At 40.1% G+C, this 24404-nt stretch overlaps 1 protein-coding gene across 3 annotated transcripts; it reads left to right on the forward strand.

Annotated features, from left to right (window-relative positions):
* Positions 1 to 708: 708 nt before the first annotated feature.
* On the forward strand, positions 709 to 22525 carry pkib (protein kinase (cAMP-dependent, catalytic) inhibitor beta). 3 transcript variants are annotated; one of them, XM_038724941.1, is made up of 4 exons: positions 709 to 892; positions 984 to 1085; positions 20309 to 20462; positions 21282 to 22525. In XM_038724941.1, exons 3-4 carry the CDS (start codon positions 20321 to 20323, stop codon positions 21362 to 21364), a joined length of 225 nt encoding a protein of 74 aa, XP_038580869.1. In that variant the 5' UTR covers positions 709 to 892; positions 984 to 1085; positions 20309 to 20320; the 3' UTR covers positions 21365 to 22525. The 3 variants fall into 3 exon arrangements, with proteins under 3 accessions (XP_038580869.1, XP_038580868.1, XP_038580867.1); XM_038724940.1 differs by lacking the exon at positions 984 to 1085 and having other exon boundaries at positions 711 to 933; XM_038724939.1 differs by lacking the exons at positions 709 to 892; positions 984 to 1085 and adding an exon at positions 9329 to 9386.
* The last annotated feature ends 1879 nt before the right edge of the window (positions 22526 to 24404 follow it).

Genomic DNA, 24404 nt, shown 5'->3' on the forward strand with positions numbered 1-24404 from the left:
GGTTTGATTATCCATGTAATAAGAAGGAGATAAGGAGAGATAAAATAAATGAGCCATACAACTCAGGACTGAGGACAAATTACTGAGTGATTGGATTCTGTCAAATGACAGGTGATAAGGCGATTCCATTTCTTAATAGCCTATTTGAATGTGTATATATGGTGCACCCCTCACTAAAAGCACAATGGTACAAACCTCTGAGCAGCAGCGGCAGGACAAAACATAAGGAGTTAATGAGAATTCCACAGGAAGCTGTGTCCTTGACTTCAAAATAAAACAAAACACTTTTTAAAGAGAAAAGTAAATAGACTTTCTGCAACGTTACCTTACTATACTACTGCTAGATAGTAGCCAAATGTTGTTAATAATAATAATAATTGTACCATAAATATAGCCTATAACTAGCTATCATATATCATCTGGTTTGACTTACTGAATAAGTGAAACTAAAACAGCCTTGGTTAAATAGCAGGCCTATTGCATATTTTACATTGATTATTTTTCTATTTCCCTATAAATTTGTGTTATGATTTATATTTTGTTTTCTGTGCTAATTCTGATAATAGGTTCCTCTTCTCCTGATCTGCCCAATTCAAGATGTCTTTCTCTAAAGCCGTTCTGCTTTTACTTTGAAGGGCCAAACCCCTATCCTTTCCTGTATCCTCCGGGCTGAGTGCGTGCAGCTTGCTGCACCTCCCTGTTGCTGCTGGGAATGAGCGCAGAGTGAAGCGCTCGGCTGTCCGTGTGGTGCGAGCGCTGTGCGGTCCACAATGCCGCGGGTCCAGCGGTGTCGGCTGTAATGAAGGACGGACCCCCTGACACCCCGCACTTTCTCTTCTTCGTCCCTGCAGAAGATGGTGGCTGGCGGCTAATTCCAACTTCGGACTCCTTGGTTGTTGTTTTTACCTCTGCGAAGCGCACTGAAATCAGTTGGTGAGTGTCCATCGTTGCGCATTTACACTGTCACCTGTTCTGCTCCACAGGTTGGACATCAGACAGGCTTCTGCTGCTGTTTCGCTAAACACAACGACAAAGCTCCAAAGCAGGCGGGGGAATGACTGCTGGAGAAGAAGCTGCTGGTAACAGTTGAGTAAAGGCGTGCAGGGAAGAATCAATGAGCCATGCTGGAGCCATTATTGGCACTGAAACTGACTTAAAAAAATAGCAAAACATAAACGGGATCTAAAACAACAGAGCTTCATGTGACCCCCTCAACACCAGGCATAGCCTATCTGGCGTCAGCTGCAGGCTTGTTTAAATCGAACACTTTGGCAATTGTTAAAACAAACAGACAATAGGCTAGTGTCAACTCCAGCAGCCTACCTGTCACCTCCATATGGGGTCAGGGCATCGTGTGTGTGTGTGTGTATCAGCTGCTCAAATGAAAATGCCACTGGCTCCCAGCAGAGAGCTCTATGGCGGCTGGCTTCTCTGCTTTGGTTTCTCCAAAGGTGCGTAAAAACCGTCACCTTCAGATGATGATGATGATGATGAGATGGTGAAGTCAAACCATCAGTCTAAAACTGACATTTCAAATTTGAAATGTTATAGCTACCCAGAGGAATTTGTAACCGATAAGAAAAGCATACCTTTGGTTATTATTTCACACTAAAGGGACCGAGGCTGTGAGAATATATGGTTAGAATACGAGTTAAAGAGTTTATTCAGTCAGTATCAGCCTAGTGGGCAGTATTTTGTGTTGTTTTAAATGTGACCGCTGTGCATTAAGAATAGTCCTAATATACCACTTGGACCATCATGAGATGCTGAAAAAATAAAAACCTCCACTGAAAATAATATATGATAAACCTAACTGCCTTATGGTAATAACTGGCAAACTCTTTAATCTGATAAACTCTTAAGGAAACTGTCCCAGACATGACAAAAAATGATTGTGTGCGTGTTTTAGCCCTTCATGTCCTTACCCTTATGAAAGCATCTATTCCCACTCAAACGAGTGCCATGCAGCTCCACATGTGCAAAGGCCCTTGAACAAGCCTCAGCCTTTATGCTCTGGTAAACATGGAGCTGAAAATATTTTGCAGGGAAAAAAAGAGGCACAGAATTTAAAACCGTGAATAGAGTGTCAGCGTTTGTGTAGTTGTTCCTGGTCGTCTTGAATGTGCAATGTCAAGGGGGAAATGAGGTCTGGGTCTGCTGGGGGGGGGGACCGGCAGCTCCTCCCTTTTTTTAATACTCATTTTAGCTCCAAGGCACTTGCTTTAATTTTACGGTTTCACCCCGTGTTAATTACATATCCAGGAGGTCATTTCTGAAAATCATTCTTGGTTCAGTGGCTGGTTGCTGTGGCGTTTTTTGCTGTTAGTTACCTGCCAATCAGACAGCATGGGCAATACCAGGATTTATTTTTATTGTGCTGCTGAAACGTGTGCGTCTTGGTTTGGTGGCGGTCTTTTATTGTTTATTACAAACATAACCGGGATCACACATGACTTCCTGTGATTCTTCCTAGGAAACACCTACTAGAAAAACAGTTAGAAAAGTAAACATGAAAGCTTCAATAAACTGGCTGTAGGCTCAATCCTTTTTTCTTTTCTTTTTTTACATACAGTACCAGCATTTAATGTAATATAAATCATCGCAGCAGGCAGTATGCTCTGTTCTGTCGGTCCTGGGTGAATCATTTGACGTCCTATCATCTGTTCTCCTTCCGGATCCTGCTTTTTCTAGGAAAAAGGCTTCATGTCACTGTGTGTTAACACAGATGACGGCGGACAGATGACGACATCGCACCACGTGCCCTCTGCACACCCACCCTAGAGTCCCAGAGGTGCCAGACGTGACTGGCTGCTCAGTCCTTTATCAATAACCTGATGAGCAGCCCCAGTCGGCCTTACCTTTTATATGTTACAAAGGCTGCCCCTCTAATCCATAAACAGCTAACTGCCTCACTTATAAAATCTGGTTAATCTCCAGTGGCCTCGACACTATACTGAGCAGCTTACCTTCAGCAGCTGTCTAACATTTTCCCTCATGAAAGAGCCAAGATGGTCACATTAACGGTGTGTTCAGGTTTGACCAATATGCATGTTAGGGTGATAGAGATATTTTGCTCATATTTTATGTTGATATTTCAATACAGAAACCATTTGCATATGAAAAAGCTCCAAAACTTTTAAGCAAACGTGCCATACCGTTGCTGGTTTTAGATTCTCAAATGTGAGGCAGTGCTGCTTTTCTCATAAAAAAAAAATATATATATATATATATATATATATATATAACTTGGGTATGTTTGGGTTTTGGACAGAGAGCACAAAGTGAAATGTTGCTTTGCGTTTAAGTGCCTTTCCTGTCAAGTGAAAATAATGTAGCGGTTGGATTTGTCAGTCACTGCTGATTGGTCAGGGCAAGCAACAACATTCATATTGAAGTAAAAAAAAAAAAAAAGACAATTTAGTCTGATTATCAAGTGTTAGTATGCCTCAAAGTAAGGCATCAAAAACTGTGGCATTTTGGTATCAGCCCCAAAATGCAGGTATCGTAGCGGCGTTAGCATCCAAACACTTGAAAAGATAGCCAGCCCTGCTCAACCCTGCTGCAGACCTGTTGTGTTTTGAGATGAAAAAAACATGTTGTTTTGGGACTTTTTTTTTTTTTTGCTGCTGCTGTCCACCATAAAGGTGCTACTGAAGGAAAGAAAAGTGTTCTTTTGAAAATATGTCACTTTGCAACAAGATAAACGACAGCCAAGCATTGCCTGTCACTTATAATCTCACCACCCGCCGCCAAATTTAATTCCTATTGATTGCGGGCCTCGCCTCTTTGAGGAGGGAAAGAGTAATTTGCCGGGCTATATTCTAGTCATTCATTATTCCTCTGTATTGACCAGTGACCTATAAGAGTTCGGTGCTTCTGTAAAGTCCATTGCCCTTTACTGTGACCTATGGCTGGCTGCCATTTGGCTACGGATACTTTTATCTTTCTGCCATTAAAACATGTCAGTCAGTTCTTCCCCCACCTGGGTCTGGAGGACATATAAGACGGCGGACATATTTTGCAGAGATGTAGAGGACGGAGGATTATAATAGGAACAGAGGGGACCTGTTTCCTAAGAAGCTGCGTTAGACTGTTCTGACCTCTCCATGCCCATTTTCCCAGCAGCCCGGCCTGACGAGAGGCAGGGGGGTGGCAGCATAACTCAATAGACGTCCCCCAGCATGCCTCTGCCGGGCTCTATGGGAAAGGACTGTGGTTCGTCAATGTCATCTCTCCTGCTGCCAGCCTCTCGGTACTGATTAGATGGGAAGGGAACAGTAGGTGAGATGGGTTGGTTCCTCTGTGGAGACAAAGAGTTTATTGTAATTCCCAAGGCATCCATTCAGTCCACAGATCAGTGACCTTTTCAGTGCATCAGAACACACAATAGGATCAGCTGCTCTGTTTTCCCCCATAATTACTGCGTGAAATTCCGTCTGCCCTAGAAACAGGCACAGCATCTCAAAACCGTTTGTCAGACACCAGCCGTCTGAAGAGCTCATTCTGTTGATTGGCAAATGGAGAGGCTGTAAGAGGGTGAGGAGGTACAATTGCTGCTTGAATAGCTTTTCAGCGGGCACCCACCAAACGTAGTTCACACTGAAGACAACTCTCTACAGCTGCACCTGGCAGCTTTGCACATTTGCATCTTCAAATGGCAGCAAATGTTTGAACATTTTGAGTGTCATCAGCTAGAAATCAAAATAACTCCATCTCCATCCGAGTTGGATTTAGTCTGGAAGGACTAGAGAAGAGCTTTGGTGGCTTCATCACTGGCGCTAATATACTGTGCCGAACTTAAAGCTGCACTAATCACTATTTTTGTTTGCAATGTTATTGGTGTCCCTAGTAATGACAAACAAACAGAGAATCATCACCCAGTTGGAGTTTCAATGAGCCCTAAGGAGCTCTTCAGTCTTGTTGTAGCTTATTGTTTTGGTTTTCTGGCGCGCAACTCTGCTTTCATCACATGATTTCCAGCAGCAGCAAGCAGCTGTTCTCACATAATCTTAAGAATAAAAAAAATCTCAGTACAGTGGAGCATTTACATCTAAAGAGCCAGATATTTTTCTCTGGCATTGGGAAGACCAAAGCAGCGCCAAAAGGAGATTTAATATTGGACCTACAGATCTGATGTTGGTGGGTTAGGTCCCAAACACGCAGGTTGGACTATATGTCCTGTTGGGTCTGGGAACAGCTTGGGATTTTCCAGGAGGAGCTGATGGAAATGTTTGGGAAGTGGATGTTAGTCCTCCTCTGTTAATTCTGGACCTGGATAAAAGTTGGAAGATTGCATTATGACTAGATGAGTGAAAATTCTACTGGACGAGATGAAATCCTCTTCTCCTGCAGCTCTTCTTTTATCCCCGCTGCTGAGTGCAGCTTTAATCACAAACACAAAAACAGCACAAGAGCTTGACACTTCTGCTGATGCAGGGTGGCAGTGTGTGTGTTGGCTTTACAGCAATTGTGTGTGTGTGTGTGTGTGTGTGTGTGTGTGTGTGTCTCAGCCGATGCCCCATTTGCCAGGGTTGTTGTCAGAGAGTGCTTGAGGCCCATGGGTGGTAGCCAGCATGCAGGAGCAGCACGTGCAGCCGAAGCCACCCAGGCCGCATCGCTGTTGACACAATGGTCTAGTCCGGAGAGTGCCCGGGGTGGAGGACGGCCTTGGTTGCACTCCTCAAATCAGGCTTTGTGCTGAAATATTGATGTGATGGCAGCACACAGTGTTCTCTCATTCTAATGTGTCACACATGTCCGATACGTGTGACACATACAGTAGATTTATTCTTCTGGCCCTACTGCCACTACAAGGGTGAAACTGATATATGGCTTCTGACAGCTGATACTACTACATCTGGTTAGGGATGCACCGAAATAAAGATCCTTGGCTGAAGCCGGAACCGAATATAATGAATTTCCATTTTTTCCATTTATTTGTCCTTTTTTTTTTTACCATTGCATAAATGAAATAGTCAAAATGTGCTTTTTACTTAGTGTTTCCCAAAGGATTTGGAGAGACTATGGGTGGTGGGTCCAAGGCCCTAGAGGGTCCGGTGAAGTAAATTACATGTGTACAATTACTTGTACACATGATGTAATATGTTTTATACTTTCTGTGAATATAATTCAATTAATCTTATTTCCATACTGTAGAGACACCTTATTTTGAAAACCAGACACGTGTATCCTCGCGCCAAATTCATCAAGTCCGACCCAATTTGATAAATAATTTTGTATGTGGTTCTCGTACGGCGTAACATGAAGACTTCACAGCCTCTCTTCAGGTAGGACTCTCATACTGCAACACTTGTCTTTGTAAAGAGAGAAACTGACAGGATAAAGTCTCTAACCTGCCTGTCAGCTCGCATTGGTCCGTTTCAGTGGATTTACCATAAAGGCTTTAATACGTGTGCACTCCAAATTTCGGTGGGGCTAGCTTAATCGCCGAGTGACAGAAACACTCAAAGTGGGTCAGACCGTTTGTTGCCTTTTCTAAGAAGTCAGCCACAGATGTCAGAGGTCAATCGACTAATTTCTGTTTTAAACAACCTATAGGACTTAAGTTCCAAAAACTGCAGTTCATCGTATGGCCACTTGAGGGTGATTCCAAAAGCAAGTCATTTCCTATAGCTTATTTCCCCGTTCATGACAAATGTAGGGGGGGGGATTTTTAATTTTATAATTTCCCCGTTTAAATTATATTAAGGCTTAAATAAGTCATGCTTAATTAAGAGCATGGCTGCTTTGAGTGACAGAGGGGTGCTCTCACAGGTGGCTAGCCGCTAATTTTTGGATTAGCTGGAGTCAGGCACAGTCATGATGGCGATGGCTGGAACCACCACACTGAGCTTCACCATCGCTCTTCAGAAACCTATGGGTTTACGTCCGTGTTTTATACATGGATTTATTTCAGCTAAATTCCGCCTCCCCACCATGGGACCCCGTGCCTTTAGCTGCTTGGCACCCAGCTCTGGAATGCACTCCCCCCCCTCACATTTGACAGGCAGACACATTCACATCATTCACAAAACTCCTCAAAACACCTATAATCTTTAGACTCTTCAGACTTTTTATCCATGTCTGTGTATTTGTTTTCTTAGACTTATATTAACTTGCTAGGTTTTGTATTATGCACTTCATTTTGTATGTCAAAAAATACCCATCACTTTGCAGCGCTAGATTGAAACCTTTGCTGACAGATCTTCAACATTTTCATTTGACATGGTTAACAATAAAAACAAGTATTGAGTGTTTATTTTTGGCAGGTTGGAAAGCCTTTTCATAGGATACCAAAATTATTTTGCTTTTACTGCTACAACTCCTACAATAATAATATCACATGCTAATTGCACGCTCCCTCAAAACATGCAACATCTGTGGCGTTATGCTGTGTGATGGAACTACACATTTTCAAGTGGCCTTTTATTGTGGCCAGCCTAAGGCACACCTGTGCAATACCCATGCTGTCTGATCAGCATCTTGATATACCACGCCTGTGAGGTGGATGGATCATCTCAGCAAAGGAGAAGTGCTCACTAACACAGATTTAGACAGATTTATGAACAATATTTGAGAGAAATAGGCCTTTTGTGTACATAGAGAAAGTCTTAGATCTTTGAGTTCAGCTCAAGATGAATGGGGGCAAAAACAAAAGCGTTGCATTTATAATTTTGTTCAGTATATATATATAAAGTGACTAGGGCTATTTTGAAAGTCTGTTGCTCACTGGCTCTGAATACACATACAGTCAATCCATGGGTCACAGGAGGGGCGGGATGTTGATCAGCCTGCAAATCACTCACTCAAACAAGCAGTGGTGGGAGGCTTTGGCAGACTAAACTGGATGGAGCGTGTGGGAGAAGTAGATAAACAAAAGCAAGACAAGCGATCAAACGCCACAGCGACATGGAGAGCTACACACTGCGTGCTGATTAGTATTGAGGATGATGTCGGTCTTAAGAATGTTGTTAAAATCACAACATAGTCGCTTGGCCCGGCGAGGTTGCTCTTTGCTCCGGTGATCAGAAAGGGAGACAAGCGCTCCACGAGTAAACGGCAGGCACTCCATGGATAGTAACCATGGCAACGGCTTCTGTGCGCTACACAGCTGTAGCCTATTTAACTTAAGTTAATTAAAGGCTACATAACTTTACCTGATAGGCCTACATGTAGCTTTCTCTGTCATGCGAATTCCCTCCTGTTAATGTCCTATTTAGTAATAGATAATAGTAATAGATTCTGGAAACTCACAAATAAAGAGGATGAGTCTCTCTTCCAATGATTTGTGCTCCACGTTAAAACTTTTAATCGCTGCCCAGCACTAATAGTGATAGAAAACCCGTGGACATCAGGAAAGCAGAAACTCTGTCAAATGATTCTGTGTTGCACTGCTACCAAGTTGGGGAACTAGCAAGAGACAGATCAAAAAGAATACAGCAAAGGCAGACATATATTGACTTTAAGTGCCTGGTATGGGTCAAGCTGCAATAAAGCTGTATCGTACACGTTCCCTAATGCAGCTCAGTAGTGTCATTATGTTAGACCCTCCATGGCTAGTAAAAAGCCATGCTTTCCAAACTCCGTGCCTCCTGTTTGTAACGTAGGCTTCCCTGACTTAACACAGCTCCTGCAGTGGACAGTTTTCACAAGCTGAGGTACTACTCAGCTTGTGAAATTGGAAATTGAAATTGACAAGTAAGCTGGCTTTGATGCGTAAAATCGGTGGAGCTCTGCGTAAAGCAATTAAACCAAACCGGTGAAGATCGGCGTCGGAGGCCACCGATCTATGCTCACATTCACTCAGTCTAATTAGACTGATAGATCAATGGCCACACTGTCATGTGTGCAGCCACCACTAGGCAAAAAATAGGACATTCTGTAGTGTTAGGACAATGTGGTTTTTCTCTCTTGCATGTTTGAACTTTCTAATGGAGCACATTGGAGGGCCATTGGTGTATAGTCAGGATTAGTTGGTGATCAGAGATAAATCGGAACATGAGGTGTAAAAGTCGTAAATCTCCCAAAACTGTCTTGCTCCGCATGTTCTTTTCTTCCGATCATCCCTGAGGCTTTTGCCAGCGCTGCCTGCCAGCCATTCTTTACGGCTCTCTATCAAGTGTGCTAATTGCTGTAAATAGCGGGGTGCTGGTTGTGATTGACCCTTATGAAACGCTGCTCAGTCTGTCTCCTGTTTGGCAACGTGGAGGGCACTTTGTCGGGCTCATTTCGTATAATGGCTTGTTGTTGTTATTGCACATTAAACACAGTTAATTACAGACAGGGTGGTTTGCTTTCAGGTGCCATTTGAAGGACTGCAACGGGAGGTGCTCTTTGGACCTGTGTACCAGTAAACAATGCTGCTGAATTATAGCTGAATGATTTCAGTGAGTGCTTGCAACTTCCCTTTGGTATTGTGGGTAGTTAAAGTTCATTAGCAATGCCAGTTGTTTGAAGATGATAATTGGGAAATTGATATTCATTTTTATTATTTTAATATATTTTTTTGTTTCCAAGTTTCCCATCTAGCATGGCGCATGTGCAGATTTACCACTTGAAATTTGTAACAATTATTTTCACAGAGAAGAAAAACAAAAGCAGGCTTCTTGTTCTTACACCTTGACCATAGATTTTGCCGGCTGTCGTGACAGTTGCTGGCACAGCTTCTCAGCTGCAGCTAGCAGGCTAATTAAGGAGAAATCTTTTTATGAAAGAAAAGGATTTGAGAAGGAGAATTAACTGATATGTTTGTCAAACATAATGATATCGCAGGGCACAGGTTTGGCTGGAATTGCTGTGGTGTAAACTGTCAAAACAAATAAAGAGCAGGCAAAAGCAGCAAACATTAGCTTAAACTGACATAGCTGCAATGTCTCCCAGGAGGTGGAGGTTCCAGTCGTGAACCAAGCTTTTTCTAACATATCCTGATTACCTGAAACCCCAGAAATGTATGTAGTTAGCAAATGATATGCTCCTTGCCTTTGGTAACGCTATGTGACTAGTAAGAGTTAGCCTGGCATACCGTTTCAAGCTTACTATGTCCAAATGCATTGTTAACATTTTTTCTCTTGTGTTTTTGTTTTTGGAAGGGTTAAAACACCACCTGCAAACTCTTGTTTTTATGTGGACAATTCCAGAGCCTGAAGGACCTGTGGAGCCTAGTTTATGTTTGCTAGGCTAGGTTTGGAAAATTGCTAATTGGGGGAAGGTGTTTAGCAAACAGGCAATTGAGTGATTTCCCCTGAACTAAATTCATATTCAGATGTAAAATACTCTGAATTTATACTACAGCAGGACACTAAAAGTAATAATATTGATGATAATAATTATAAGAAAATATCCATCCCTCAGATTCTTTGAGAAATAATTGGCATTGACAGGTTTATTAAAAACCTAGAAAAATATTTCATCTTGAGACATTCTTCATTTGGGTTATACTGTGTACATGCACAGACTTGTAGCGCAGGACCTTGACAATTTCTCTCTCAAAAGATTCTCCCCCTAAGCAAATTATCTGCAAAGTAAAAACCTGCGCTGATGCGTTTTTGTCTGTGAGTCCTGGCTTCTGAAACATGAAAGCAAGCAGCCATAGTGAGAAAAAGGGCTGCGCGGTTCAGCAGAAGAGACAGGAAGATCTGCCCAGGATGTTTGCGAGATCTGAAGGGAGGCTGTGATCATGCTGTCTCATTAGATCAGTCTCAACTCTCTGCCCATCTCTCTCTCTCTCTCTCTCTCTCTCTCTCTCTCTCTCTCTCTCTCTCTCTCTCTCTCTCTCTCTCTCTACTGCTGCTACTTTGGAAAAGAACATGTTGTTTTTTTATTTATTTTTTTAAATCAACTGCTGAAATTAGAGTCGTGCTTCACCTTCCAGCCTTTATGCATATGTATGACCTTCTGTGCACCTGTTAATGTGAATATGATGAGCGAAGCCCATTTTCTTTCTTGGCATTTTTCCTCAGGTGCTGTATTTTGCATAGAACTTGCATATGTCTTATCTCGTTATATTTTCACATTATAAATATTGCATCAATCTTTTTGTATTTAATCAGTTTGGATAGTGATTAATAATATTTTTTAAATAATATATTCCTACATATCACAGTGTTAACAGTTTTTTATTGCATTATTTTCTTTGCTTATACATGCAGCAGCAACAATCCTAGTTTACCTTAATTTAATGTTCACTTCAAATCTGACATTATTGTAACAAAAGACATGAGCAAGAAAAAAACAAACCAATGGCAATGCAGTATAAAGATAGTTTGCTCCTTCCTTGGCTCCCCTCCTCCACTATATAACTGCCTTTATAACAATGGTGCAGTTTCCATGGCAGCTAGGGCATGTTAAGCTTTAGGATAACAGTGAAAAAAGTGGGGAGAAGGACAGGGAATAATCACAGGGTATGAGGGACTAAAAATAGCAAGGGACTTAATCCCAGGCATTATTTATTCATCTGAAACTTCTGCGCCGGCTGTGTAAACATCATTTCTCTCGCAGTTCCTTGTTGGGCGGGCAGGCCGTTTTCTGACCGAAACCCCCACAGTCTTACTGACTAATAATTGGAGAGGGGGATACATATATAGGGGTTGGATTTGTTGCGGTGAGGGAAACTGGTTCTGGATTATTGTAAGCAATCTATTACTATTCCTATTTCCTTCCTTCCTTCCTTGCTTCCTTTCTACTATTAGATGGAGCACGAGAGTTAAGAATGGGATTGCATAAGTGAAATGAACACAATTGCTTTGTCACTGGAAATCATCCACAGTGACTACCTAAATTAAATATATTAAATATCGCTCTAAATTATGGCATACATGAATGGAAAAATGCAATAATGTTTAATGTAATTATTGCCAGTTCATGTGTTATATGCACTGATTTGTGACGTATTGACTATAGTGAAGCTGTAGTGTGTGCGGTGACAGTGGCAGCTTCTCCGAGGCTGTCACTCTGTGACTGATGAGAAGCAGAATAGAGGTCAGCCGCAGGCAGCAGGCAGGGCCAGGCTGCTTTGCTCAGAGAACTGATATATATCATTGTCTCTTGTTTGGAGAGAACAAAGCTTTGACAGATATGGCTTTTTAAAGGCCAGTGCTGATATTTCTGTACTGAAGCTGCCTAGAGTTGCTTTTATTTTGTGCTTGTGTAAACAGTTTATGACTATAAGCAACATTAGGTTATTGCAGATATCACTAAGAGTGTATATGTTGACATTACAGTACACAAATGCTCAAAGTATTTTTACACTGTAAAATGTTTTAAACACTCAAATGTAGATATCTGTATCAGTGGGGATAGTGCACAGCGGTATAAAAACTATTTAACATCTAGCTTCCTGGTTGGCGGGCAGCGGAAAATGACATCTTTTTGCCCTCCAAGGGAGCGTTTTCTTTGAAATGTGACGTCATGTGAAAACTATGAATAAGTAGTACTAGATTACATAGTTCTTTAAACAAAACTCCCAAGGAAATTATGAAGAAATATTATGGAAATTACACACCCGAAAATTTGAGCGTTACCAAACTTGCTACTAAATAATACAATGAAGTTTTATTTTTATCTAATATTAATATTAAATTAACAATACACATGGAATTTGACCGTATTGCATGGCCTGCTGCAGTGAATGGAACTTGCTTGGTGTCATCAGGTGACCTAAGTGGAGTTTTTGTCTGCAGGTTGTCTTACGTATGAGTTCATTAGTTCTATTTGATGAAGAAGGCCATGAGATACAGTCTAAAGTTTCAGGGGGGAAAGAACAGTGAGTGAACCTTGAGTGTAGAATATTGTGTAAGTGTAATAAGTGTACCCAAGGTTAAGAATCAATTTTTTTTAGTTCCCCAAATCAAACTTAAGAGCACATTCAGCTTTGAAAGTGAATTAATAAAATATGTAAAGGAAGGTAGTTTTCTCTTTTATTTTCACATAGCTCTAGACAATGATGTACTCATACAGTCCAGGCTGATACTGATTAGGGCTGCAACGATTAGTCGACGTAGTCGACAACGTCGACTATAAAAATCCGTCAGCGTGAAATTTCATTGTCGACGCGCATGGTTGCCATTTAAGGGAGAGATAGCAATCTTCATATTAGGAGCATTTCTGGTTGTTTATTAGTAAAGTTATTAGTAATGAGTAATGGTTTAAAGTACATCAAGGAACATCTGGCTCATGATGTCTTTTGAAAAATAAGGGGGCTGTTGCTTTATTGTTCTAAATAGACAATACATTGTTAGTGTACAGTTGTCGTTATAGTACTTGCTTTTAATTTGCTTTTATTTTATATAGTTCCAAAGCAAAAATCTTTGTTAAACAGTTAAAAGTTTTAAAGTTTGTATAAATCAGTGAATTATAGGAGGAGCCTATCCTGTCTTGTCTTCTTCCCTGGTTTCCCCCTGGCATTGATACTGGTGTTCATTCTGAATAGTAAACCCTGTTCACTTAATGGGAACGTTAGCTAGTTAGTCGTGTGTTGCAGATCAGTAATTCACTTGAAAGATATTTAATTAGTAAAATGGTTTAATTAGGGTTAGGGTTAAGGTGTGACAAAAATAATCGTTAATAGTTGACTAATCGAATCATTAATTAATAGATTAGTAGACTACAAAAATAGTCATTAGTTGCAGCCCTAATGCTTATATGATTAAAAACAATATATAATAGCAAAACTGTGTATCAGTGGAATCCTGGTGAGATTGTGAACTCTCCTTGATTATCAGCGTAAAAATCACAACATTTATTGTTTGATTCAATATGTTTTACTGGCGTCATGATCTGTTACATTTTCAACCCAGAAAAACTTGAGAATCAGACATTGGAATTTTCCTGGCCCGTTTAGAGAGCGGTTTTGTCAGTGCTTTATCCAGATTTATAGCTAAACATAACACTGTTTCCAAGTGTCTGCAATCCCTCAAGCAGATAAATGTCACATTTATTCTGACATGACCCCTGACCGTAATGGAAATGACACCTTCATTCATGTCCTTTTCTGTGCAGCAGATGGGTCCTTCAAAGCATCTTTTATGCAACTGAACCATCCACGTGTCAAATAACCCATATATTAAAATATTGTTTTGATATTGTACCTGATTACTTATAGGCCTGAACAATTAATTGAAATCTTATCACAATCGCAATAATGCTTACTGCATTTTTCAAATTACAGGCTCAATATTTTTTTAATTAAATATTGTCATGCTGCAGAGATGTCCTGGGCTGGCCTACACATCATATTCTACAGACATAAGAAAATATCTCTGTTTGGTACAGATTCTTGCAAAAAAGCACACCATAATCATTTAAATGTTTTTCAATGAAAATGAGAATAATAATGTAAGAATGATCATTCCCTCCAATATTGCAAATTATATCACAATTGCAATGTCAGTCAAAATAATTGCAATTAGATATTTTTTATAAAATCCTTCAGGCCTAATTACTGATAATACATATTTGTAAGCCTGAAACCAGTCAGTTCCAGTATGTATAGTACTGTTTCTATTGTGAAAGAGGTAGGTCATGGTGAAAAGTGATGTTGAAAAAGTATATATAATTATAATAAATAATAATTCTATTAATGGTACTGAAACCCTGTATTATATTTGCGTCAGTATTGCCAAATTATTAAATGTGTTCAGTTTGGTCAGAAATGATCAAGAACTATGTTGCTGCTGCTCTACATACTGTGTTTTGGTGGCTAAAGTTAGCAGGAATGAGATAAGAGCTCCTTGGGATGTTAGTTGTATACTGACTGTGAAAGGTCTCCAGTGAAGATTTACAACATGTGAAGCATTTGTCAATATCAAAAGAATATTTACTTGCCAGGTTCTTGAATAGAGTTTCATTTTGACATTTTGTCCACGCGACAGAAGGTCCAATATGTCAGTGTTGGTTGCACTGATGCACAAAGTCCAAATTATTGAGCTCTCTGTATCCCTTTCTGTTTGTCGCTCTTTCTCTTGCTCTGTCCGTGGTGCTGAAAGCCTCCATACTCTCAGTGCCTGCTGAGACGAGCTTTCTTGCTCAGTGTCCTTGGACTTGCTTTTCCATTTAGAAAAGGAGCTGCTCTCTCCAAAAGCCAGCAAGGCTTCTTCTGAATAGAGCCACTCTCACCGGCATTGAGAGCACTGTGAGGTTTGATCAGAGACAATACTGTGTGCTGTTGTGGTCAAAATTACCCTTCAAAATTGAATGTGATGGGCTGTTGAAGTTCAGCGATCCAACAGACCCGCTTTGTTAAACACATAGATGAATTATTTGCACATCCAATTGACAAGATGTGAGGATACTTTTAGCTGCATCATTATTTACATAGTGGCCCTGCAAGATAGAGGATGTTTCAAGTAGATATTGTAGAATTTGTTACTAAATTATAGAGGTCACTGTGTTTAGAAATAGCCCAGGTAGCAATTTGCAGTATTAATGAGCTCTTATTTAATTGACCAGGATTCCCACTCTTTTCTTGAGATCATTTTCCAGGACTTTTCCAGGACATTTTCAATGATTATCTAGCTGGTGAACAGGAATCACGCCATACACTAATATGTTATGTATAGGCTATATATATATATAATATTGTTTAAATGTTCTTTTTTAATATATTTATTTTTCTGGCATTCTAATTTATTTCTTTTGGAAAGCCCGTTGTTCTCCATGCTTGGCAAGTGCTTTGTAAATAAAATGTACCATTATCACTGCTGTTCATTTATACCAGTAATCCATTTATTACAATTTTGCCTTCTGACAAATATATATACCTTAATGTATGATTCAGAGATCGTAGAGTGGACTAGGATTGTTAACTGCCACTGACTCTTTATTAGTTTATTGCACCTTTCTTCAGCCCCTTTACTAGTAATATTAACTGTGAGCTACCGCTGTACGTTATGGTCCATTTTACCCCAACAATCCAGTGTGCGTTTGAAGAGACAATGCTAGCAATGTAATGACAACGTTAGCAAGTATTTTGCCGTAGTTGGACTCCCATTCATTATTATCCATCTCTCTCAATGATACCCCACACCACTGCTGCTAGTCATAGTGGAATCACAAAACTTAAACCTTTGCAGGCAAAACAAGCTAGCAAGCACGTCAACATTGGCAACTGAACTAAACCATGCTAACCAATTTAACATTATTCAACCAAGTTAGGAAGAAAGCAGCGTTTATCTATTCAACTAAAAAAAACTACAGTACTTACCAGCCAGCAGTGACTAATAGTGACATTATTTAGTGTTTCGGCCACTTAAATTGTAATGTCATCCAACCTGCATGTGGCATCTGTGTGTTCATAGCATTTCCACAACATGTACCGAGACCCGACTGTCATCCAAAAATTACCATTTGAACATTACTATGATCCTGAATATAACTTTTAACTATTTTAGTTAACTGTTACAGCTATTAACTAAACTAAAATAATAATTAACTAAAATAAATTACATTTTAGTTTTTAGTTAACTAAAATGTTTTAGTTTAGAATAGTTAACTATTTAACTATTCATTTTCAGCTAGAGGAAAATAGGGCAATGTTGAAAGAATTTTCCAGGACAACACAAAATTTCCCAGGGCATTTTATTTTTCCTTTTATTTTCCATGACTGGAAAATTGGTCAACTTTTTTCCAGATTTTCCAGGACATTGGGGAATCCTGCAGAGCCGTCACATGTTCACAGTTTTAAGAAAAGAAGAAAGGTAGCCTTTTATGTTTGTGTGTTTTGTTACTCAGCACCTTTGCACCATTTCAGTTGTGAACAACTCTTAACCTTTGACAGTTCTTCAGTCAAAAGGCTTTTATAACTCTGCCTTGTTGCATAACATACCTGCGGCTTGTTCCCGTGTCAGACTGAGCCGGCGCAGGCATCATAGTATCTAGGTCAATTTTCTTGACAAGATAATCCTATTTTAACTGTTGTTGGATTATCAACTAAAATAACCTGTTCAGATGATGGGTCACTGCCTGTTTAATATTTAATCAGATGGCTTAGTAAAAGTTACCAAACCAATGTTCTAATTAGGACTGTACTAACGGTGGAGGTTATTGACACTGATAATTATGTATTAAGGCTTCTGAAAGCCAATGTTTGGTACTTTTTGTATGTTTTCATCATTTCTACACAACAACTAAAGAGGGAATCCTCTAAGCACCATTTAATACTAAAACAAAGCTAACAATATATTTCAGCCACATTCTAGTTTTAATTGCACAGATTAACAGACGAATCCTAGCTTTTCATTGACAATGATTTGTTCTTCTTGATAATAACCTTGTCAGACTGAAGCAGGAATGCGAGATGATCTTTGTCCTGATTTAGCCAAAGTGTTCCTGAGGGAACCCTGATTACACTCCTATTGTCGAACTTTCATTTGAACTGTGGCCATCCAGGACAAAGAGCATCTTTGACATGTGGGGCCAGAGAAGGGAAACTGGAACACTTCTTCTAGCCTCCCGGAACGCCTACAGTAAGATCCTACTGAAAGGCCAAGTTTACTGCCACTACAGAATGGTTCGCGAGAGGGCACTTCAGTTTAAAGACCTGAAATTACAGTGGCCGTAGAGGACATTGAGGCCACATCCACTGTATTTTATGTACATTTGGGGTTTTTAGCAACATGGGGGAGTTCACATTCTGCAATTGAAAACGTACTCATGGTGGATTAGGGCTGTCACTGTTACTGTCCTCTCAACTGTTTGACCCATTCATTATGACTTGCAAATTAGGAGTTGGTGCATTCACATTAACAATTGGTGGCACAAATTATCCACTTGGGTGCCATTAAACATTGCAGAAGAAGAGGACGTAATGAGATGATGTAATTAAAAGAGCTTCACTCAGACCTCAAACAATCACAAATTGAGAATGCACATAAAAACAGGTGGATGGAAACACTCATAGATCCACTGTTGCTAACAAAAAATGGAGTCAACTAGCTTAAGGAAGGAATGTTTGGAAACATAAACGGGAGGCTGTTTGCAGACTCTGTAAAATGCAACTGCCTTAAAGTAAGAGTTAATTTGTCACTGATGTGAGGCAGCGCTTACGAGCAGAAGGTCAATTGTACACTGTACTTTAGGATCTACATGGATTGCGTGCATGGTGGTTCAACTTTATTCAAACTTGATTTTTTTAAATATGTGACATGGTATAGGCTGATTCCAGTTTTGATTCTGTGAATATAAATTTGACTGCTTTGATGCCAACAAAATCATAAATGAATAAAGGCTTCAGAATTGCATTTCTAACAGTGTGGAGTTGAAGTTGAAACACTATTTAGACCTTTTTATATCAGGAAAAAAATTCAAGAAAGCATAGTTGAACTGAATGCACAAACTATGAAATAATTAGACAAATATATACTTATATCAAACTTCTTTTTGGATTCTGGTCAAATGATTCTGATGGTGGTAGGGGGTGCATTGGAGGACTCATGATCTCAGTATTTAAATCCAAAGATGTTGAGAGGGAGGATGGCCATAGGGTGAATGGGTAATGTGGTTATAGATTTCAAAACAGTACTTATGCTTTGAAATGAAAACTATCAATCATTTATGGTAATCTTAGACAGCACAGTTATTTAGATGATTACATATTAAAGTTCAAAAATGCTGCGTCTGTCATCTTTTAATCTAACAAAGCCACGCAAAAGCTACAATCTCATTGTATTTACCCTGCATTGCCTATTCCTCCCTCTATGTGCAGAGTCATGGGCTTAGTTGTCAACATGCGATTATGCAAAAGTGTTGGAGGAAATATGTTCATGGAGTTGTTTTTAAAAATAGGCTACAATGCTGTACTTTGGCCTATATGAGCTCAATGGCTAAGCTACAATAGCGCTTGAGGCTAACAGATGGCCAACCTGTGGCCCTTTTTTCTAGAGATCTCGCCTGCGAGTGTGTGAGTTTATAGCTGCAAGTACGTATCAACTCACATGTCATTCCTTTGTTGAATGAGAGCGATGGGGAAATGGGATTTTGCTCCACAGAATGGTATGGTTATTTAAAGCGAGGCAACACAACAAAAGAGGGAGTCTGGGAAGAGAAAGTGAGATAGTGAGAGAATGGAGTTTAGTCATATGTTTACCTGCCAGTGGTGCTTTTTCTGTTGTGTTGCCATGGCAACACCAGCTCGCTGTATGTGTGTGTGTGTGTGTGTGTGTGTGTGTGTGAGACAAGGGATGTAATTCTGCCTGTCACCAGCGTAGCCTGGAGCTGGTTCCCCAGCTGCTGGTTGCCATGAGACCAGACAGACACATCCTCCGCTTCAATGACAAATCTTTTCTCTTGATGCTCAAATCACTAAACAGTTTAGGTACATTTTGTTTTCTGAGATACGTCAAGATAAATGGCCACTGCTGTGCTCTGTGTTACTCATAATGTAACATATCAATCATTTCCAGCGTGATATAATTAGAATGTCATTAAAGTTACTACATCGGCTTAGTGAAGATAATGAAAAATGTGCTTACTTACTGTAGCCTACTGCACAGGGGTTTTCATGCTAACATGACGAAAGCTCACTTATTTAATGGTCATAGAAATTAGACCCTGAACCTCATGTGATGTATGCCAATCTGTTCTAAATCAGGCTGAAATGCATTTGTTGCACTGATTATTCAACATTACAACAAGTCTGCCTATTTTGCTATTAACTATCCAACTGTCCAATAGATCAGTTAGCTAGCTGTAGCTACAGTAACTCTGTCATTTTGAAAAACCAAGCAAAACAATCCAATAATATTGAAACATTTCAGCTAATCTCATGAATAACCTTGATGATTTACAGGGAAAAACAGTGAATAATGTTGAGTTGACTTAATGTTTCCTTTACACATTAGTTACTTTACTACAGATGGGTTTTCCATGCATGCTAACTGAGCTACAAGTTAGAGACTTTCAGCCTCATCTTATTTGTGCGAGTGGGTGGTACTGTAATTGTTACCTTTGTTTCCTTTGCTATTAGCTACTTAACTGTCCAGCACACTCGCAACAAGCAACTAGTTAACATGGTGACTAGTTAATATGGTAATACTTTAACTGTATAGCTACTGATAATTCAGCTGAGATCACAGAGCACTTTAGCATAGAAAGAGATCTGCTGAATTTATGGTGAAACGTATGTTTTTTCATAAAACACTCCTTTTACACTAATTTACAGGTTTTCATATTGCAACAAACAAGGCGGTGCTTTCAGTCCTTACTGTACAGAACTGCTAAGCTCTCCAAACAGTACTCTTGCTTTCTTGTTGTAGAGCACTACATTGAAGGGCAGGCATACATGTAACATTGTACTGTGTCCCGCTTTTTATCATAGAGGGGTCCTGAGATGACGGAAGTAGAGCCAGTGTTGGACTTTGCCTCCTCTGGGCGCTCGGGGAGGAGAAATGCACTGCCTGACATCCTGGGCTCTCCTGCAGGCGTAAACCCTGGCGACCTGCCTCTTAAGCTGGCTGAGCTGTCCCTCGAAGGTAAGATACACAAGGTTTTCTTTTTCATTATTACAATATTGATCACATGGCATATTCAGACTATACAACTTGAATATTTAATTTGTAGTGCAAGTCCTGATATCATGCACAAATCTGTCAATCTTGTTCTTTTTTTAGTACTGGAATGCACAGCTAATGAAAGTTTGCCTGCTATGAACTTTAACATGCCAAATGTGGCTGTGTGTATGTATGTATATATATGTGTGTATATATATATTTTTATGACAAAGAAAAGATGATGGCACACACTGGGAAATATCCTAATTCAACATGATGACGCCCCACTTCTAATTCAAACTCAGGCATGACACTGCTAGCTACCCAGTTGTAACATTTGCTCCCTAGGGCCCAGCTCTGGTCTTGCATAATCCAAATATATATAACAGTTCTGGCTTTACTAACTATCCTTACATGCATATCTCTGTGCACTCTCAAATCTTGACTTGCAGACTGCGCAGGCTCTATAGTTTTATTGCCAATTAACTAACAACATTTTGTTACGTTACACTTGTTTATCTATGATACTGGAGTTCTGGACACACCATACATTTTCCCTCTATAGCCCCAAATGAGTCCCAGATGTAGGTGTTGCTTGGTGCCATGCTACTTTTGGGGGTTTTGAAACTGGCTTTGTGTTTTTTTCAAACAGCAGGAGCCATAAAATGACTTGCAAGCGAAACATTTCAGCACCTACCGTAGTGATGTAATAATCATTATCTCATTGGTATTGATCAGCAATAGCTTTGACAGTCTAATTATTATTTTTTTTTTACATATTTCTTCTTGTGTTGTGTGCAGATGGTCCGGGAGGGGCGCAGTCACCGACGGCGGAGGAGCCTCCAGCGCCGCCGGAGAGCTCAGAGGGCAAAGAGGGATCATAGGGACTCGTTTTTTCTTTACCTCCCCGGAGACCTGCAAAGATAACCTGAGAGACGGGATGAGAAACAAAATATAGGGTGACCTGGGGGAGAAGTAGGGATTATCTGTGGAGAGGCAGCGTGTTTGCGAAAGCAGCTGAGCCACGGAGGGAGAGTGACGGACCGACTCCCCAAGGACTGGAGCCAGGAGCTTAGGACTGTTTGGCACTCAGCACTATCTGAAAAGAGTCAGACATCACTTAGTAATGAACCAGTGAGTGTGCGCGTGTGTGTGTGTGTGTGTGTGTGTGTGTGTGTGTGTGTGTGTGTGTGTGTGTATAGTTGAGTTATACACTCACCGCAGACGCTACACTGAGAATAAACGGGACCATGACAGATTGTAAAATGTACACTACTATTTTTGTATGATTTATTTAAAACTAAAGAAAAACAGGTTCTCATAAGTCAAACTGTAATATGTACCATGTCCTTGAATTTCCTGCTGATTTTTGTTTTATAGTGATGTGTGTTATTTTACAATAGTAGGAGGGGTTTGATAGCAGCCTTTAGTGGCTCAAAGCTTTTTAATCCAGCTGGATACAAAATGGCACATAACACAAGAAATAACACATGACATGAGAAAACTGTAGATTTAATAAAACTGGGAGCTCCTTGTGTTGTCTTGCTTTTACACTAAATGTGTATGATTACTGTGTGTTTTCAAATCGGAGGCTGTTGTACAGTATACAAATGTACAGTTTTTACCCCTCATCTCAAGACTGTTTTGATCCTAGCAACAACGACCAGGGATTCCATAAATTTTTTTTAGGTGTTCATATAATGTGAGACGTTAAGTTGGAGCTATGTCCACATCTTGAAACATTCCATTAGAGAATAGGGTCACACTGCCAGCAATCTACACGCTGCTTCATTATAATACTGAGAAAAGTCAAAGATTTCCTTTTTTCACTCAAATCTACTTTTAAACATCTCTTAATTTTCCAAACCTCTGAAAATGTGCCTAGTGGCAGTTCACAACCAAAAACCTGTGTTGTGTTCTTTCTCTGTGAAGTACTGTTGTTGACCATTCTGGGCTACTGATATTTCCTGTTTTAATAGGAGAGACCATAACACATCTTTACTGCTTGAACTCTAAATGAAAGAATAAACACTTTTGTAACATTCTGCACTCCTACTGTATACTGTCAGGAAACGCGTTCAGTCAGTTTTGTGTAAACTTCAGGAGGGCTTTTGTTTTTTTGCAGCGCGAGGCTCCTCGCACTTGCTTCTTATAGCAACAGCAGCATATGCCCGCTGACTGGGCGCGGGAGCAAGCATCAAGCAACACCACAGTGTGTTTTGAGTGCCGGAAATGGCAGCCCGTTTTCCGCACTGAGAAAAGTCTGTTCACAGTCATCAACACATAAGCAGAGCTGTGAATAGGATGCAAGACGGAGAGTGAGAAACGCAGCGAGAGTCCACATTTGTCAGCTAGCCACTTTCTGCTACTGTGTAAATACTGTACTGTATTGTAGTATAATGTGCGTCATACATGCTGCTTGTATGATTAACAGACTTTATTCACATACTGTACCCAAAAAGAAATGATGTTCTGTAATTGTCTCTATTTGAAGATGTTTTGCCGGTGGCTGTGTCTTTATGTGGATGTTTCACAAATGCAACAAGGAAAGCCTGGTGTGCTGCTGCCCAGCCTCTGTTTTGATGCTGTACTACTTCTAATGCTGATGGGAAAGGGTTTATGGTCTATCTGAAGCTATATGATCTACACTTTCTGGGGGTTGATGAATCAGAGGTGGATTTTGTAGTGTCCTGATCACTAAGTGGTGCATATATTTTACTTTGCTGGATTGGATCCCTTATGTTGATTCTATCTGGAGGTGAATATTGCCATATTAAACCCACAAGCTTTACATAAATGTCTGTGTTTTGAATAGTGTCATTTCTATGAAAGGCCATTTCACATTTTGGCATACATTATTAGAAATAAGGATAATATTTAAATGGCGCTTTTAGCCACGCTGGTGACAGATCTCAGCGGAGGGCAAGGTCAATGCACCACTTTGGTCCAAACTGAAATAGCTTAAGAACTTTTGTATGGATTGCTATGGACCTTTGTACAGACATTAAGATAAAGATAAAGCCTACAGACATTATTGATCCCCTGCCTTTTTATCTAGGCCACCAGCAGTTCAAAGTTTGTCCAACACTTTGGTTTATTTAATACCAGCCTAAACACCTGCAATATTAAAGTCAGCCTCAGCTGTACTTTGTGCTTGATGCTGATTAGCAAAACATCCTAACACACTAAACTAAGATGACCATGGAAAACATTACCAGCTAAATATTAGCATGTTTTCATGCCCTTAGTGTGCATAACATGCTGACATTAGCATTTAGCTCATAAGCACCACAGTACTACATACAGCTTCACAGAGCTGCTAGCATGGCTGTAAACATTTTTGTCTTAATGGACCAGTAGCTGATGAATGCCCCAGCTGTCACCACTGTAAACTCATTTTGTTGCAAAAAAACCTACATTTTGAGTGCTACGATTATTATTACTCGGCAGGTAAAGCCGAAAGACTTGTGAAAGCAAAAGTTAGAGGGGAACTCAATTACTGCAGTTATGTCCATCTAAGTCTGTTTATAGGTGTTGCACTACTGATATGTGAAAAAAGTTGTCTAGTTGTATAGAGGGAGCTGCATGAAGTCTGATCAATGTCCTCAAGTGATGTCACTTGAGTCAGCGTCGGTGAGGACTGAAGACTACATTTGAAAATCAGTTGGTGTGGAGTTAGAAAGAAGTGAGCTCACCAGACCACCAGCCCGCTGCTCATCACTGCTTGAAGCTACATTAGCTGCTACATTCATAAACACTAGACTCCCTCACCTGTCTGTCCCTTAAACTGGCATGTTGAATTGTGGGTAATGTAGGGGACAGGGACTACTTTCTCTAACATGCACCACTGTGAAAGCAATATATCTTTACAATTCCTGCCAGATTAACACAAATTTTACTATGGTTGTTAAGGGAGGACTGCTA

Source organism: Micropterus salmoides, unplaced genomic scaffold (assembly GCF_014851395.1).
Source record: "Micropterus salmoides isolate LMB-PRFRI ecotype aquatic unplaced genomic scaffold, ASM1485139v1 Ms_hic_scaffold_17, whole genome shotgun sequence".
Taxonomy (NCBI): Eukaryota; Metazoa; Chordata; class Actinopteri; order Centrarchiformes; family Centrarchidae; genus Micropterus; species Micropterus salmoides.